The sequence below is a fragment of the Juglans microcarpa x Juglans regia genome, chromosome 8D, assembly GCF_004785595.1.
Source record: "Juglans microcarpa x Juglans regia isolate MS1-56 chromosome 8D, Jm3101_v1.0, whole genome shotgun sequence".
Taxonomy (NCBI): Eukaryota; Viridiplantae; Streptophyta; class Magnoliopsida; order Fagales; family Juglandaceae; genus Juglans; species Juglans microcarpa x Juglans regia.
The window spans coordinates 16,551,785-16,569,775 of record NC_054608.1 but is presented as its reverse complement, the minus strand read 5'-3'; the positions used below and the strand labels follow the sequence as shown (position 1 = coordinate 16,569,775).

The following is a 17,991-nucleotide window of genomic DNA, read 5'->3' as shown; positions in this document are numbered from 1 at the left end:
TCGGTTCGATCTTTATGGGTAGTCAGTCCATAATATTGGAGTGGACTGATTACACTTCTAGTTTTGTTTTTAAATGATATTTGAAAAAACTTGAGAAATTTTAATTTCCCGTCTCATTACCCAAACATGTCAGACCGTTGGTCGTAACGGAGTAATGAGATTAGAAAGGATAGAATGAGCGAGAAAAACAGTTTGGACGCTTGAACTTGCAAACGTGAAGAAAAATAATAAATTATAAATCTTTTACAATTCTTTTATAATGTTATTTTAAATAAAAAAATTTTATAAAAATAAAATTATATTTTTAAAGCAACAAAATTATTTTTAATGAAATAGCTCGACTGCGTTGGCACGTAACTGTAACTCTTCTTTTATATTTTTATTTAGATTGTACTCTATACATTATATTCTTATCTCATAATCATTAACTTCTTTTCTTTTTTTTTTTTTTTTTTTTGATAGACATTAACTTCTTTTCTAAAGTGGTGATAAAGAAGGTATAATAAATAGAAATAAATATATAACATATGATACTTTTTACATAATCATTTTGCATTTAATTGGTTTATCATTAACTCTTATATTCTCAATAAAAGGAAGAATGAGTTTGTGAGTTCTAACGTTCAGAGACGTTCACTCTGTGCAGAAATAAAAGTTTTAAAAATACATGTCATCACAACCTCTATGAGGCATACGTGCTAATGCGTTCTCAATATATTATCATGAAATTGTAAATATCATTTGGCAAACTAAAAGAAGAAAAAATCAGTCAAGAAATTATGAAAATTATGAGAATAAAAAATAAAACTTAACCCCGATTTGGATTGAAAACTTCTCAATTCATTTCATTTCATCGTTACAATTTTTTCAAATTTTCACACAAAATATAATAAGCAATTCAATTTTTTTCAAATCTCAAAATAATAATAATATTAAAAAAAATATTCTAATAATATTTTATTCAACTTTCATCTAAAACCATCACATCTCATCTCACTATCCAAACGTGACCTTAGTCGTCCAAAAGAGATGGGACTCGTTCCTTTGAGTGACAGATTTTTGGACAATGGCATGCGTGTTCCCTTCCCTCCAAATGATTGACCAAAACTTGAAACATTTGAGATGGAGTTGTCTTTGTCATGAAACCGATTGTGTTCTTACCTCATATCGACACAAAATTCAAGCTTTGTAATGGTGGCACAATGGCATATGGAATGAAGCCTTAAAATGGAAAACAGGACGATTACACTCCTCAACACTTCAATTATCGTACCTGGTTGTGGAACAAACAGTAGGCCCCGAACTGCATTTTAAGGAATTTCACATATAATTGTCGAGATCTATTTAGCCATGGCTGAGTTCTGGAAAGCAGAAAGAACAATTCCCCCCAAATGAGTTGTTGAGATAATTTCTTAACTTCCGGCATCTCCGGAAGAACATCAAGCATTTAATCTCAACCAAATAATCTAGATGATAAAATGACAATGAAGGGGGAAGAAGTTCCTAAAAGAGCAAGAACATGGAGCTCCTAATCAAAAGTATGTAAACCACACGAGTGAGCGAGCGAGCACTTAGAAAAGGATAACATAAAAGTACAATGCTATGAACTCCCGATCCTGCTATCCCAACCATGGAAATCCACCCTTACCCTTTTCTAATCACACAATTTCTATAAGAAAAACATCATACATCAAATAATATCCGACGGACAAGGGAGAGGCAAGGTGCAGCGGATCACATGAATGGCACTGGGATTGCTGCAAGTGAAGCCAACAGACTTTTGGCATGGATGCAGGGAGCAGTGTTCCTTTTTGTCTCTTCATTTTATCTTCTCCCTTTCAAAATTAATCTAAAACTAAGAAACTCTTGCTGATGGTGGATAGCAAATGGACAGTTTGCTGTTGCTGATCTTGAATTTTTAATGAGATTAGTTTGCCTTGTTGCTGCTGATTTCTGTATTTTGAATTGTTGGGAAACCATCTAGGAAGCCTCTCTGGTCAGCACCTGGTATGAGATTGCAAACATTATCAATGCTTCAAAACTGTAGTTTAGAAACAATAACAAATGAATAACAATTGAGTTAAGTCAATAGTGCGAAAATAGGGATTGGATTCAGACTTGAACGCACACAAGCATAATCTAGGATTTGGACATTTTTTTCCAAACAACTAACCCAAAACTCGGCACTGGGGTCATGTACAATAATTTTTTCACTCTTCTATATGAAACATTCTAGAATCATTGAGATGACAACCCTAAGAAATGCCATTAAACCTCTCTATATAGGCACGAATGACCCAAGTTTAAACATCTAGCCATGACAAACTATAAGATATTTCGATCGACCAACATAGTAACATACTATTGCTTTAAGCAATTATGAAAAGTTTCAAGAGTTGTCTGGTCAGGCTGTACAAATAATTTAGTCTTGCCATCCAAACATAAAATTGTTCCAATCATATCCTCTGCCCGTTACAATGAGGCATCATTTGGACCAAGATTAACACATTGCACATGCTTCCAAATTACACGACTGAACTAAAAAAACAATTGATTAGTTGCTAAAAATACCAAAACTATCCTTGTTAATAAATAAACATATCTACCCAAAAGACGCTCAAACAAGTGCTCTCTGCAAATATTTTAGGTGAGATTTCAGAACCTTGCAATCATACCAAAAACCCCACTCTAATTCCCACCTAAAGCTCAAATTAGATTCCCACACCTTACTATTCAGATTAAGCCATTTAAATAAGTTGCTCATAATCTCAACCGCAAAATGCTTGACCAAGGTAATAGGTGCACGAGGTTAACCAAGTTCATTGTAATCAATGGCTACCACAGGTGCATGTCAAAATGGGTCCTCTGGCATGGGCAAGAATACCTTTTTTTCAGTCGAGCTCCAGCATCAACTCTCGCTCGACTTCGGAGTTATGCTGACATTGCTTAATTGGTCGTCACAAACACACACAGGAACGTTGGAACACATTTATAAATTTGTTTTATTGTTGTCCTCGCTCATTTTCCTAAATTCATGCAATGTCTTTATGCTTCAAAAACATTTTTGTAATATTCTGGATTTTTTTTATAGAAGTAAACGATTGTACTAATGATGATAGGAATAGCCCAAGTAAACAAGATGGTATGCAAGAGATAAAACCTATCTAGGTCATAGCAATAGAAACAAGAAAGTCATGAAAATCAAGGCCATTAAAGTCTACCACTATGGCCCATAGGAATAGAGTTCTCAAAAAGAAAGATCTAAGTTCTGCTAATATACGCTCCTTGTCTTCAAATGTCCAATCGTTTTGCTCCTGATACAGGCACCACATAATACAGAATAGGTACTGAAACACCCCAGTCCTTTCTGATGTAAGTAAATTTCGAGGACGAAACTTATTACAAGGAGGAGAGGATGGAACAGTCCGCCCCTTCTCTCTAGCGACTGCAAGTCTCGTTATGCGTGTCAAACCTCAAAGGCGTGTTTTTAAATATAACAGTTGATTCTTAAAGTATGCCCAATGTTTTAAAGCCCTCAAATATTTTAAATGCCTTAAAAATATTTATATGAGGTTTTTCCAGTGTTATTGGACCAAGCTTGATTTTAAATAAGACAATTATAATATTTTTGAAGAGCTCCAAAAATATTATAATTGTAGAAAATCATTTTATCAATGTGCTTTTAGTCATTAAAAATATTATGGAATTTAAATTATGTTGAAAACTCTAATTAATTAAATAGTTTTATTCTCTTATTCTCTTAAAGATTAAAGATATTAAACAAGATTTCATCATTTTATTAATGATGAAGGAATATTATTTTATAAACTGAAGTTTAGTTTAAATAATATTCTATCTTAATTTCTCTCAGTGCTTTTAATTAAGTTAATGTTTACGCATTTTCAAATCAATATTTAAAGCCCACCGTTAGATCGTTTTAAAGACCCCAAAACAAAGGGTCTGGATTAAATACCCAAGCCCTAGCCTTTCTCCCTCACTTTCCCTTTCCCTCTCTCTCCCCTCTCCCTTCAGCTTATGCCACATGTTCCCTCTCCCTCTCACCCGATTTGTTCCTTCAGCTCAACCCGGCGCCGCGGCGGCCAGCCTCACTGCCACCATCGGCGACTCGCCCTCACGCCGGCGAACAAGCTAGCCACCACTGAGCTCCCCCAGGCGCAGCTCTCTCTCTCCTCCTGCGGTAGCCCAACCAAAATGGGTTTCACCCATTTCTCTCCCCTTGCGCCTCGAACGCGGCCACCCAGGCCACTGCACCGCCACCAATGACCTCTCCTCTCACCGGCGAAGCTTCCACCCTCCAAGCCCAGCCTCCCTCCCTCTCCCTCTCCGTCGCACACACGCACGCTACCCATAAATGGGTCTCACATGGCTTCACCACCACCGACAGCCCTAGCGCTGCCATGCGCCGGTTCTAGCTTCACCGAGCACCTCCCCTAACCACCACCACTCCTCCCCAAGCTCCCCCTCCATTTCCCCTATTTGAGACACACAGATTCCCCTTGGAAACCCATGGCTTCGCCATGTTCTGCCACCCCAGCCACCATGAGACCACCCTCAGCCTCCTTTGACCTCCCTTAGCCTAGCCCTAAGCCCAAACCGCCACTTTACGTGGTGGACAGCCATTGTACATGGCCTTAGCCACCACCCATGGAATTCTCCCCACCATGTCGGCCAGCCTCGCATAGCCCAGATCTATCCACTAGAATCCTAGATACGATCCCCGAGATAGTCCTGTTGTAAGGTCACAACAGTGACCGCTACCACCCAAGCTAGTGGCTTCCGACGCCATTGGCCTGCCGGACAACGAGCAACGCACGGGTTATCCCGACAATGTTATAACCCTCTCTCCCTTGTTATTTACGTTATATGTTAATTGGTTGGTTAGGTTGTGGACTGTGCTATTAGTATTTGTGGAGTTCATTGTGTAATGTAGTGATGTGATGTGCTGTATACGTGAAGTGTTGGACGTAGTTAAGAATTGTGTTGTGTAGTGTTGTGGACTGTGTTATGAAGTGTGGTTGGAAGTATGTGCTATAGTGATAATGTGGCGTGGTGTGGATTGGGAAGAGTACACGTGGAGTGCACTCTATGTGGCATAGCATAAAGTGAAGGGAGTACAAGTGGAGTGTACTCCATGTGACGGAGTGATGCACTATATGGCATGTATGCCGTGGTGGTGATGTGGCGCAGCGTGTGTGAAGGGAGTACACGTTATGGTGTGGCATGTAGTCTAAGATGACAAGTGTCATCGTGTAGTTGACTTATGGCTAGGAGTATGTGTGAAGTGACAGAACAAGTGTACGAGTGGTGCAGCGGAAGCGTGACGGGAGAATGTCACGAAGTGACATGGTTAAGCAATAAGTCGTGCTTGTGATGGGTGAGGAGTTAGTGTAAGAATGACGTAGAGGGAACATGATGTCACGATGTGATAAGAGTATGTGAGGGACCGTACTCATGATAAGTTAGGAGTTGGCATAGAAATAACGTAGTGGGATGTCAGGTGATGTGACGTAAGGTGTAGTTATGTATGGAATCTTGTCGTGTCAAGTGTTAGGATGAACTGTTAAGAGGGATAGGTAGAATAAAGAATCATGCTAACAGGGTTAAGAGAAGGTTGGTATCGGAATATGGGCTTGTTTATACAAGCAGGTGATTAACGAATTATATGTTGGTCTTAGGTGATAAGGGGGTAAGGTACGTGTGTAATCTGGTTAAACACGTGCTAGACAGATCCACCATATGTAATGGGTAATCTGTCCTAAGCATGGTTACACGGTGCTTAAGCCTCAGAGTTGGCTTAGAGCTGTGTGGCGTGTATGGATGGGAATGAGGATTTAGTGTGAGCTAAGATGCGTGAAGGTAGTTACGGGTGCATTGTTTAGGGTTGGGATGCGTGATTTCGTCGGTCAGAATCATGCGTCGGAATGTGGTCAATAGGAAGAATAAGATGCAGGTCTTAGTGTCTTAATTCAAAGGTGAATCATAGGTTCACTCTAGTGGAAAGACACTTGAAGTAGAACGTCGAGTTGGAAGAGGTAGTAACCGTAAGTGGTCCCCGAAGGTTTTAACATAGTAAGGGACATGTAAGAGCATGGGATAAAATGAGTGTTTCAAGTGAAGTGTAGTTCTACTTCTAGTTTAGTTGATTATGCACTAGATAGAGAATAACGCTAAGCTTAGGTGTATGCATGTAGGTATGAAATGAAAATGAAATATTTTTCCTTTACGATATTTTGCGAAACGAAATGAAAGAATGTTTTACGAAAAGCATGCTAAGTGTTCAAAGGTATATGTATGTATGACCCTTCTTGGCAGCCCTTTTTATGCAACCAAAGTATTAATTATATGCTTGTGAATGGATGACTATACGCAGTATCTATTGTATTTCACGAAATGAGATGTAAGGGTGATGCCTTGTGCTTTAAGCGATACTTTAAATGATGCGAAGAAAGCGTTTTAAAATGTCTCTATGAACTGATATCTTATGGATGCCGTGAAATATGATGTTTAAGTCCATGCTTTTAAATGACGTTTTTCCATGAATGAACTGTTAAATGAAAAGGATTAAAAAGGAAATGACTGAATGAAAGGAAAGGACTGAAAGGAAATGAATGTTTCAATGCATGAAAATATGTAATGGCCATGGCTATATGAATGATGGTACCAAAGGACTGGGCATATTGCAATGACGGGTAAGTAGTACTGGTAATGCACCCAGTGCTGCCCCCTGATTGAAAGGGATTTCCAACCCGTGGTCACAGGTAGAATCCAAGTTCAAAAGAAAACCGCTAACCCCAACACACGGGACGTAACAGTGTGTACCGGCCAAAGGAAAGTGATAAGAAAGAATGTATGAATGCATCGAACTCTTTAAGAAATGAAGGCACTGACGGGAGATGTTTTATGAAAAGAAAACTCATTTTTAAAGAAAAATCCCGCCTAGTGATGTTTTCAAAACAAATGAATGCCTCGTGTACATATAGTATGTATGGAGTGATGAATACATGACTGAAAACCTATGTTAGTATATTTTAACTGTATGAAGTAATGCTTTCAAGTTATCAACTCATTTTAGTTTTTATATATGCCCATCCCCCACCAGAACTAAATGAGCAGTACGCGTCAGGACAGACACAGCCCAAGAGGAAGAGCACGGAAGTCTAGGCATGAGAGTTATGAAAGCCCTTTTTATTTTAAAATTGATGTTTTCCGCTATAAACCTCTTTTATTCTCAAAACACATTTTATTTTATAACGTAGAGTCTTACACCCTGGTTACGGAAGTAAAAAGTTTTAAAACGAACGGTAATTCCCGTCGTCATTTCTTAAAATCATTTTATAAAAAGTCCCACCACAAAGACGGGCGTTACAGGTACCATCTTCCACACGGCTTTGATTTGTGGAATACTTCTTGGATGTCTCTAGCTGGCCAAAACCTCAACCATTGTGGCAGGCATTACCCAAGCTAACTCTACTCAGCCAAACACTTCATTCCACATCGTTCTAGCAATCTCGCAATGTAGTAAGAGGTGATCCACACTCTCGCCAGATTTCTTATACATGCAGCACCAATATAATATAATCACAATTCGCTTTCAAGTTATCTATTGCCAAAATCTTACCCAAGAGGCTGTCCAAGTAAAGAATGCCGCCTTGGGAGGTGCCTTATTCTATCAAATCCTTCGCCATGGAAACTGATTGTTTGGCAAGTGTGTGAGGGACTTGTAGAAGGATCGAACCGAGAATGTACTCTTACCTGCCAATACCCACCACAGCATATCTACCCGTTGTCTACTCAACTTCGCAGAATACAATAGCCTAAAAAAGGCCTCGAAGCTGCCAACTTCTCAATCTTGTGTCGCCCTAATGAAAGTGATGTTCCATTGGACATTTGGACTTGATCTCCCGATAACACCATGAGATCTGCCATTGAAGCTTCTTGAGCACATGCAATCTGGAAAACTAAAGGAAATGAGTCCTTTAGGACATTATTTCCACACCATATGTCACTTCAAAATTTAATTCTAGAACCCACTCCCAACATCAATTTGGTATGGCGAATAAAAACCCTCCATCCTCGTCTAATGTACTTCCAAACTCCCACTCCATATGCCCAACTCACCTCTCTAGTACAAACCCCCCCCCCCCCCAAAAAAAAAAAAAACTACCATATTTGCAATCACCTACTGACTTCCTTAGGGTTGCCGATTCCATATTATATCTCCACAACCATTTCCCAAGTAAGGCCCAATTGAAAATTCTCATATTTCTAATTCTCAATCCACCATAGGAGATTGGAGTGCATACCTTGTCCCAACTAACTAGATGGAATTTGAATTCATCCCCACGCCACTCCATAAGAAATGATGGTGAAGCTTTTCAATCCGGTTCGCCACACTAATTGGAATTAGGAAAGAGACAAAAAAATATGTTGGTAAGTTAAAAGGAGTACTCTTGATTAAGGTAATCCGATGACCTTTTGACAAGTACAACTGCTTCCACCCTACCAATCTACGTTCTATCTTTTCGATCATTATATCCCATATTGATATAGCCCTTGAGGCAGCCTCCAACAGAAGTCCAAGGTAATCCATGGGAAGAGAAGAAACCTTATATCTAAGCATACTGGCCAATTGTCGAATGTTGCTAACACTACCAACTAAACTCTGATTTATCAAAATTCACTTTCAAACCTGAAGCTGCTTCAAAACATAGTAGAAGTGCCTTCAGTGCCCGAAGCTGGTTTAGGTCTACCTCACAAAATACTAGTGTGTCATCTGCAAACAATAAGTGAGAGATGTTAATAATACCCCTATTGGGGTCACCAACCGAGAAGCTTGCCACAAAGCCATTCATAACCAAAGTTCATAACATTCTGCTAAGTGCCTCCATAATAATGACGAAGAGGAGTTGAGACAACGGATCCCCTTGTCTTAGGCCTTGCGAACTGCTAAAAAAACCAACTGGACTGCCATATATCAAAACTGAGAATCTTGCCGTTGAAATGCACCATCTGATCCACAAACACCATCTCTCCCCAAATTCGCACCTCCCCAATAAGTAAAGTAGAAAGTCCCAATTTACGTGATCATAGGCTTTCTCCATATCCAGCTTACATAAGATCCCAATGGAACCAGATTTGAGTATGCTATCCAGGCATTCATTGCGATAAGAACTGAGTTCAAGATTTGCCTACCCTTTACAAATGCATTTTGTGGTTTCATAATGATCTTCCCCAATACCTCCCCTCAACAATTCAAGCACTTTGGAGATGATCTTGTACACCCCATTGACAAGGCTAATGGGCCAAAAATCCTTTACCTCTAATACCCCAATCTTTTTAGGAATCAATGCAATAAAAGTGGCATTTAGACTTTTCTCAAATTTCCCAACTGAAAACAGCTCTTGGAACACCTTCATTAGATCCTCCACTACCTCCCAACATGTTTGGAAGAATGCCATAGAATAGCCGTCCGAACCTGGTGCTTTGTCTTTGACCATGTTCAATACCACACCATAAACCTTCATCTCCTCAAAAGGCCTCTCCAACCAAGAGGCTTTTTGCGGCTCGATAGACTCAAAAGCTAGTCCATCGAGCTTGGGCCTCCATCTCTCTTGCTCTGTAAGCAAGTGTTCAAAAAAATCAGCAACATGTTCCCGAATCACAGGAGCCTCCATACAATCCTCACCATTGATATTTAGCATCTCAATCCTATTAGAGTTAGCTACTCTATGAAAGAACTACGTACTTCAGTCCTCTTCTTTCAACCACAATGCTCTTGATTTTTGGCGCCAAGAGATCTTCTCTAAAGAGATTACCCTCTCTAATTTTGAAACCAGCTCTATCTTCTGAGATATCTCGTCTGATGAAAGAACCCTATCATTGTGTATCCTCTCTAACTCCTGTAACTCCTCCAACATGATTTTCTTATGTTCCCCTATGTCTCCAAAGGATTGAGTATTCCAAAGCTTTAAATCGTGCTTTAAAGATTTTAATTTAGCAGCAAGAATGAAAGGGGTGCCATGAAACTGGTATGAGGACCACCATTGCCTTACCCTATCCACAAAGCCTTCATTTTTCAGCCACATTTTTAACTTAAAATAACAACGCCCTCCTTGGATACCACCACAATCCAGAAAGATGGGGAAATGGTTCGAACAAATGCGAGGCAACCTCTTTTAACAAACATCCAAATAATGCATTTCCCATTCCAGTGAGACTAAGAATCTGTCTATAATCGAGACTGAGTCTGAGTATTAGACCACGTTAAAGTACCCCCATGAGAGGAAGGTCCACCAAATTCAAGTCGAAAATACACTGAAAATTCTGTGATTGCTGGTTGTAGCCTACTATCTCTAGAACGTTCGCTTGGGGACCTTATAACATTAAAATCACCACCTAAGCACCAGGGAAGGTCCCACTAGCTATATACTCTAGCTAATTCTTCTCATAATAATATTCTGGTACTGTCTAAGTTCGGCCCATATATACCTGCAAAAGCCCACAAGAAATTATCTTCCACCCTCTTAAAGGAACATGCCACTGTATACTCCCCTATGAAGTCCTCCATTTTCTCCACCACCCTTCTATCCCACATTATTAAAACTCCTCCCGAAACCCCATTTGATGCAAGATACACCCAATCCACAAATGGATAGCTCCAAATACTTCTCACAATTCTTCTTGGAATAGATTTCAACTTGGTTTCTTGTAAGCATAATATGTCCACCTTCCACTCATGAAGCAAATTGTAAGCATAATATGTTCACCTTCCACTCACGAAGCAAATTTCTTATACGAAGATGCTTATTGACCTCGTTAAGCCCGCTGACATTCCAAGACACAATTTTGGGCTTCATATAGAAGATACTATCCCCTTCCTTTTGGATTTATCTTAGCTTGAGCTGCCCTCATAATTCAACGACCACATAAGTCTCTTTATTTCCCTCTGTTTCTTAAATCCAGATTTCTTAAGCTGAATGTGACCCACCTCTATGACAGTAAGTAAAGCCATAAACTGTTCCTTAAAGCCCTCACACTCCATCCCCACACAATGTTGAATTTCCTTCACCTTTAGCAGAACCCAATCAGACACACTAGACTCGTTTGGTAACATGCAGTTCAAGGGTAAGGGCTCCGCCTCTCTAGTAACTCACTACGAGTCCAACGGTGTCCCCATCGCCTCCTCCGTGAAAAGGGTTCTACACTCCCACTCAGAATAGCCTTGCATCGGAATAAGCATTTGTGGTGGCCCATTAAAATCTCCCTCGTCACTTATAGAGAGGGGAAAAGCATCATCGTGGGATTTCCTTGCTGCCTGTGTCTCTATATGCTCCTCAGGCTACTGTAAAGCCTCTGTCGGAAGGGATAGAGCTTCCTTGCTGTTCGTTAGCAGCATCTAGCCACAATATGCCAGAGTCCCAACACACAGAGGTAGAGAAAAGTCCAGCTCTCTTTCGGGAACTACTGTCGTCGGCTCCTCCATCGCCGATACCCTCTGGGCCTCTGTCGAGGGTTCCTCAGCTGGTTGCGAGGCTCCCGCCGATAAGGGGCCGTGGATCATCCCCCTTCCGGATTCTCCACATAGGCTGAGCTCCGAGTTTTTCCTTTCCCGCATTGTGCCCCACGAGCTAAGGCCCAAACAGTTGACCCACCTTGCTAGGCCCACACTTGCTGATGAAGACTTGCTGGGTCCAACGACTTCTGGGCCCAAGCCCTTTTTACGCTGTCAGCTTCCTCCTAATGTTTTTACAACTTCCTCCTCACCCCAGCCCGCAGTAAGCTGACGTCTTTCTAGGCCCACCCCCAATTCTCCTTTATCCTCTTCGCACCGTATCAGCCAATCTACTTTACACTGAAGGCCTGTCAACTGTGCCTTCACATCCATCAACGTATCAAGTACGTTCCCCCTGCCATGCCGATAGCAGGCCTACCATCACCACTCTGCCACTATGCAGTACTAGGAAGTCTACTAGCACCATGTCCGTTGCCCTTTCTTGCATCAGCAACTCTCTGAGCTTCCATGTTGTTGTCCCCTTTTCTGGTTTCATGGGGTTGCTCCGGCATCGCTCCAGCATCAGTGCCTCCCTGTATGAGCGTGATTGCGACTGAATCACCATCGTCGATGGTCTTCTATAGGTGCTTCTCCCTTCGTAAATAAACTCCCACAAGGCCTCCCCCATCTTTCTCCATCCACTACGCTCCTTTTCTTCAAGTATGAAGATAAAGTTTCGCCTGCCACCACCACCATATTCCACCAATGCCGAACATTGGTGTACCACTGCACTATGAAGTTGCGGTTGCCTTCCCTGATCGTGGTGTAAAAATCCTCCTTTTCTCCCTTCAGACAGTCTTCCAATGCCTTAGCCAACCATTGCACTGTAGAGAACTCAAGTGTCAACTTAGGCCTCGTTTGTTTTCAGAGATGAGTTGAGATTAAAATTAAAAAGCTCAATAAAATATTATTAGAATATATTTTTTAATATTATTTTTGCTTTGAAATTTGAAAAAGTTGAATTGTTTATTTTATTGTGTAGGAATTTTGGAAAGTTGTAACGATGAGATGGAAGGTTTTCAAAGTTTTGGGTATTAGTCTTGAAAACAAACCAAGCCTTATGCCTCGTTTATTTTCGCAGATGAGATGAGTTAGGATTAAAACTAAAAATTTGAATAAAGTATTGTTAGAATATATTTTTAATATTATTTTTATTTTGGGATTTGAAAAAGTTGAATTGTTTATTTTATTTTGTATTGGTAGTTGGGAAAGTTGTAATGATTAGATGAGATGAGATATTTTTTGAAAACAAACGAGGCCTTAGTCATCAACTTCTAGCTTCTCTCTATGATAAGCAAGAAACCTCTTATCTTTCTCAAGTGAAAATACTTTTGATTCTATCACTAAATCTTTAGAGAACCCCATCCTAATCATGCCACCACCTCAAGACTCAGTGGTAAACCTGCCGTCATAGACCACCCAACCTCATCAAAGAGAAAAGTGGTTGTTTTACATCTTCTGATTTTGGTTGAACAGAGAGAAAATTGGGGGTCTTAGTAAAATTTGTAAAGCATTTTCTGGATTTTAATACCCTGAACTAAATTCCAGCCTCAAATATTGCTAAGCATGAAAGTCGTGAACAGGCATCTAGTGAGCACAACATACCCAAAGCAAATTGCAGCGATAGAAGCACTAGGACCATCCGCATTTCTTTTCCAGGAGCTAATGGCACAAGCTCACCAGCAAAAAAGCTATAGAACTCTAAAAACTCAGTACTCAACTAGATTGTTATCTTTTTTTTTTATTATTATAAGTCAACTAGATTGTTTTCTTAACAGAGAAATTTCCAATTAATTAAAGTTCCTACAAAGCCCTTGAAAACAATCAACGCTCAAAGCAGGCCAAAGACCCTCTAGAATCCATGGAAGTTACAATCAGCATCGATGACACAAGATTTTTGTAAACATCTTTATTGCTACAAGAAAAGTTTACTGCAAAATGAAAAGCAGCACTTTTTTATCAATAAAGAAGAACTTTATTAATGAGGAAAAGCAGCACTTCTGTAATGAGTTTTCTATTTTCATAAGTATTACACAAAAAGTAAATAAATGTAGATGACCACCAATTAAGCACTGAGAAGCTTGAATTGTACTTAAACACAGTGACCTAGCGAGGACAAGCCCAGGGAAAAGTGACATACAACAGCAATGGACCTCTAAAGAATAGAATCTGTTGGTACTCAATTTAATTGGTCGAGATTATTTTGGCTTAGAAAATTCTGGACCTTGTTCGGTTTTGAATTATGGAAAAACAAGAGGTCAGTTTGAGGACTTTTTATCTGGCTGCACGTTTTCTAGGGCTTTGATATACCTAGGGGTTTGTGGTGGGAAAGGCTTAAAAATATTGCAGAATTGGGAGTTTCTGGTGATGTTTCAGGGCTGAGAACAGTAATCTGATCTGAAGGCAGTGTTTTGAACATCTGTGATTGCTTGGGAGCTAGTTGACGGATGGGTGGTAAATCAAAGTTTCAAAATAAAATAAATTAAACAAGAGTCACGATCAATTGGCAAGACTTAATAGTGAAGGTCACAAATTTGTAGTTGTGGAACTACAAAAGTTAGAAGTACCAGCAGCCTATATATATCCATGAGGTTCTACCAATCAATGGGACATTGGATAGATTCTGCAGCAGATATGAAACTTTCAATTAAAGTTGAATGATACAGTTCTAACTCCTCCCTAGGAGTAAGGCCTGATGAAAACTATGTCAAATGCCTAGGATTTTATCTTAACTTCTCTCTTCCACTTGAATTAATTGATCATGTCTATCATTGCAGATGTTGCTATGCTTTTTATGCCAGCATCTGCTCCATCTGGTCCCTCCATATAGTTGTATTAGCATTAGACAGGGAGATTCCCTCTCTCCATATCTCTTCATACTAGCTCAAGAGATATTAAGCAAGCTCCTATAACAAGTTTTCACGTGGAATTATTCTTTTGACACAATCCCGGTCTTTATCAATGAAATAAACTCATAGCTAGACAAGCCAGACTGCGGACTGGTTAGCAAAACAAGGAGCACAATGCTCCTCAAAAGGTCTATTGGAGCTCATGGCCTTACCAAAAGTGCTGAGAGATACTTTGAGGCTCGACAAAATAGGATTACCAGTTTAGCGTTGCACATGAGTTGATTTTAAGTTTTTAGATTGTATAGTCTTCTTTCACAAGCTAATATAGGTTTTTCTTTCAAGCATTTTGGTGCTTTTTGTAAACTTCAAGATGCCTCAGTAAGTTACCACGGTATTCCTCTGGAACAAGGGCTCATTAATAAAAATTTACGGGATATCATCATCTTAAAAAAAACAGTTCATGGCTATAAGTCGTAGTAACAAAAGGAAATAGTTAGAATGCATCTTATAATGATGATGATAGAAGATTCTCCGCACCTGAATGAGGTCAATGGGAAACGTGACATTGGAGGTTGCTAACCACCCAGTCATGTTTACAGTAAAACCTCAAACTGTTGAGACTTCTCTTACATGAGAGCCTATTGCTCCCAAAAAGAAAAGCCGCGCTCTCTCGCAACTCTTCTAGTTTCCGGTTGGCGGCAAAAATTTCTTGCTTGATCAAATCTCTTTGATATAAATCCGGTGTTCTTGACAGACTCCCTACAATTTAATTGATTGCCTTCTAAATCATTCTTCTGACACTCAGGTACATGTTTACCAGACATCCAAGCCCGAATCATCTCATCTGTCTTTGGTTCTGGCTCAAACTGTTTCTCCTTCATCTCTATATAATATTTGTGTGCCTCCTCCAGCTTTCCGTTCAAAAATAGTCCATGTACCAGCACAATATATGAGCTCCGATCAGGGTGGACTCCATTTTTACTCATTGTGTTCCACAACTTGAAGGCATTATCAACCTGGCGCCATCGACAAAATTTCCTAATCAACATCATGTAGGTATCTGAATTTGGCTGGCAGCCCATGTTTTTCATTTTTTCCAAGAGCACAAACACTTCTTCTCCTGTCCTTAAACAACGGAAGAAGGCATGGTAAGTCCGTATTGTAGGGGAGAAACCCCGCTGCAACATCTCATCAAAGAATTCTTTAGCTTCTTCTATTTTCTGGGCCCGACAGAGAGGCTTGATCAGTGAGTTATAAGTGACAACATTTGGAGCAACGCCCTTCTCTTCCATTGTTTTCAGGAGATTGATAGCTTCTTTCACAAGCCTACCTTTTGCAAGAGCATGAATGACAGCGTTGTAGACTTTCCTATCCATTACAATTTTCATTTCCTTCATCTGGTTGAAGAGCTGGAGCACCTTCTTCAGATTACATGCTTTTGAATAGCATGATATGAGACATCCATATGAGATAACATCATGTTGGATACCTCTCTTGCTCATCTCCCTCCAAATTCTCTCTCCCTCCCGGGGACTAACAATCACATTACACCACCCGTTGAGGATGATGTTAAAGCTCTTGGTATCAAACGGGAACATATTCTTATTCGTGAAGAGCAAGTGCTCAGCCTCTTGCACATTCTTGTACCGGCAAAGGGCAGAGAGAAAGCCTTGGAATTCGTCAATCCTAACTTCAAACTTAAACCGTTTGTAGGCATAGAAAGTATTTATAGCTCTCCCCACATCATGAACAGCACAATATCTCCTAATCATGATCAAGAGAGTCTGAGGTGTGACAAGAGATGGACCATTGGTACCGCCTCTCATTTCATCAATCAAGGCCCATGCAGTACCAAACTTTCTCATTTTCCCAAGAATAGAGATCATGGAATGGTATTCACGCACAGAATGAGCATAACCAGGCTGCTTTCCAGCCCACAGAAAGAACGTGAATGCTGCTTCCCAATCATTGCGGACTTGTGAGAGCACTGCCACCACCAATTCTGATGAGGCTGTAATCCCGCAATGCTCAAGTTTGTTTTTTGATTCAGACGGACTGCTACCAAGTTCACGCAATATATCCACAATAGTCATTGTGTCTCGGACAAGACCCTCGTCTCCCAGAGGCAATGGTTTGAATTCTGTTTCATCCTCTTCATATTCTTCACCACTGCAGTCACCATCATCATCGTCACTATTAGCATCTTCTTGTGTTTCTATGGAGGTCGAATGGTTCGAACTTGGACAAATAGAAGAAGACGAGAAAAATTGTAACCGAGGCTCCATAGCTGAAAAACTGTAACGGGTAGATGGGCTGAACTTAAGAAGGGCAGCAGTGATAGGTTTAGCAAGAATATCAGAACAAGTAGAATTGACATGGGTTCGACGAAGAATTGAGAATACGGAGAGGTTAGAAGATCTTAACCTGATCATGTGCCGCATTACTACCAAGTGAAGTTGTTATTGATTGTAGAAAACAGAACGAAACTCGAAAGAGGAAAAATCGACCAGATCCTATAAACAAGGGAAAGTGAATGACAGACTATATCGAACGGACTTCTCCCTCCGTGGGCAGATTATTTTGAACTTCTAATGGAGGAAAGATAGATGTAAGTGGATTGGAAGATATCCATTAAGTTACAAAATTAGAATACAAGCTGTTTGTGACATTGACTGAGCGAACACACCACGATAACGAAGAACAGTAGATTGAAATTCTACTACACATATAAACCGAGAATTGAGTTCACCGCAATAACATATTCATTTGTTTCTTATTGACATCGAAATCACTACAGCCAATAACCCAAGGCAGTGATTTCGAACCTTGGAGCTGTGTTGGGGAGAGTTGAATACCCGATAGATTTGAGGGGTAGAACGAGAGAGCTCCTGAGTTGTGTTCGTGTCGACGACTTGAGGGAGACGAGTTGGGGGAGATGGACCTTAGCTGGACACTGAAAAGCCAAAGATTTGAGTAAGGGTTGGGGGTGAGACAGAATTGGGGGTCGGTTACAGGGGAAACACACGGTTTCTGTTTCGTGTTAAAAATATAAAAATAAAAAATCGCAATCCCTCGACCGAAACGGCGAAACGTAGAGTAGAAAATGAATATTTAAAATATGAATAATAATAATAATAAAATAATTTAGGTTAACGTATTTTATTAAATTTTAAAAAATGAGAGACAAAAAATTAAATAAAAATATTATAAAATTAAAAAATTATTTTAATATAAATTTTTAATAGTATTAAAATTTAAAAATGTTATATTATTTTGTATGTTTTATTTAGAAGTTTGAAAAAATTGTAAACATTAGGTACTGATTAGGTTGAATATTTAAAATTGAAAAATATTTTGTATTTGAATGATGTTTGGCAATGAAATAATTGAGAATACTTGTATTCTCAAATGCACCCTGATAAAAAAAATTATTTTCAAGTTCACGTGGAGGACATTTATTTTATATTGTTGATATAATATTATTTAATTATAAGAAAAATTCATAAATTTAAATCTTATAAATTAAATTAGGAGACATTATTAATGCGGATCCTTTATCCATTACATTAG

At 39.6% G+C, this 17,991-nt stretch overlaps 1 protein-coding gene across 3 annotated transcripts; it reads right to left on the bottom strand.

The window, feature by feature from the left end:
• Positions 1-1,504: 1,504 nt before the first annotated feature.
• Positions 1,505-17,464, bottom strand: LOC121242909 (pentatricopeptide repeat-containing protein At5g15010, mitochondrial). Of its 3 annotated transcripts, XM_041140913.1 has the most exons (3): positions 16,846-17,464; positions 14,959-16,716; positions 1,922-2,004 (listed from the first exon to the last, which is right to left on the bottom strand). In XM_041140913.1, exons 1-2 carry the CDS (start codon positions 16,860-16,862, stop codon positions 15,060-15,062), a joined length of 1,674 nt encoding a protein of 557 aa, XP_040996847.1. In that variant the 5' UTR covers positions 16,863-17,464; the 3' UTR covers positions 1,922-2,004; positions 14,959-15,059. The 3 variants fall into 3 exon arrangements, with proteins under 3 accessions (XP_040996845.1, XP_040996847.1, XP_040996846.1); XM_041140911.1 differs by having other exon boundaries at positions 1,505-2,004; positions 14,959-17,463; XM_041140912.1 differs by having other exon boundaries at positions 15,052-17,464.
• Between the last annotated feature and the right edge of the window lie 527 nt (positions 17,465-17,991).

Excerpts from the sequence above, each read along its gene's own strand:
- LOC121242909 (XM_041140912.1), bottom strand. The coding sequence starts at position 16,862 with ATGCGGCACATGATCAGGTTAAGATCTTCTAACCTCTCCGTATTCTCA.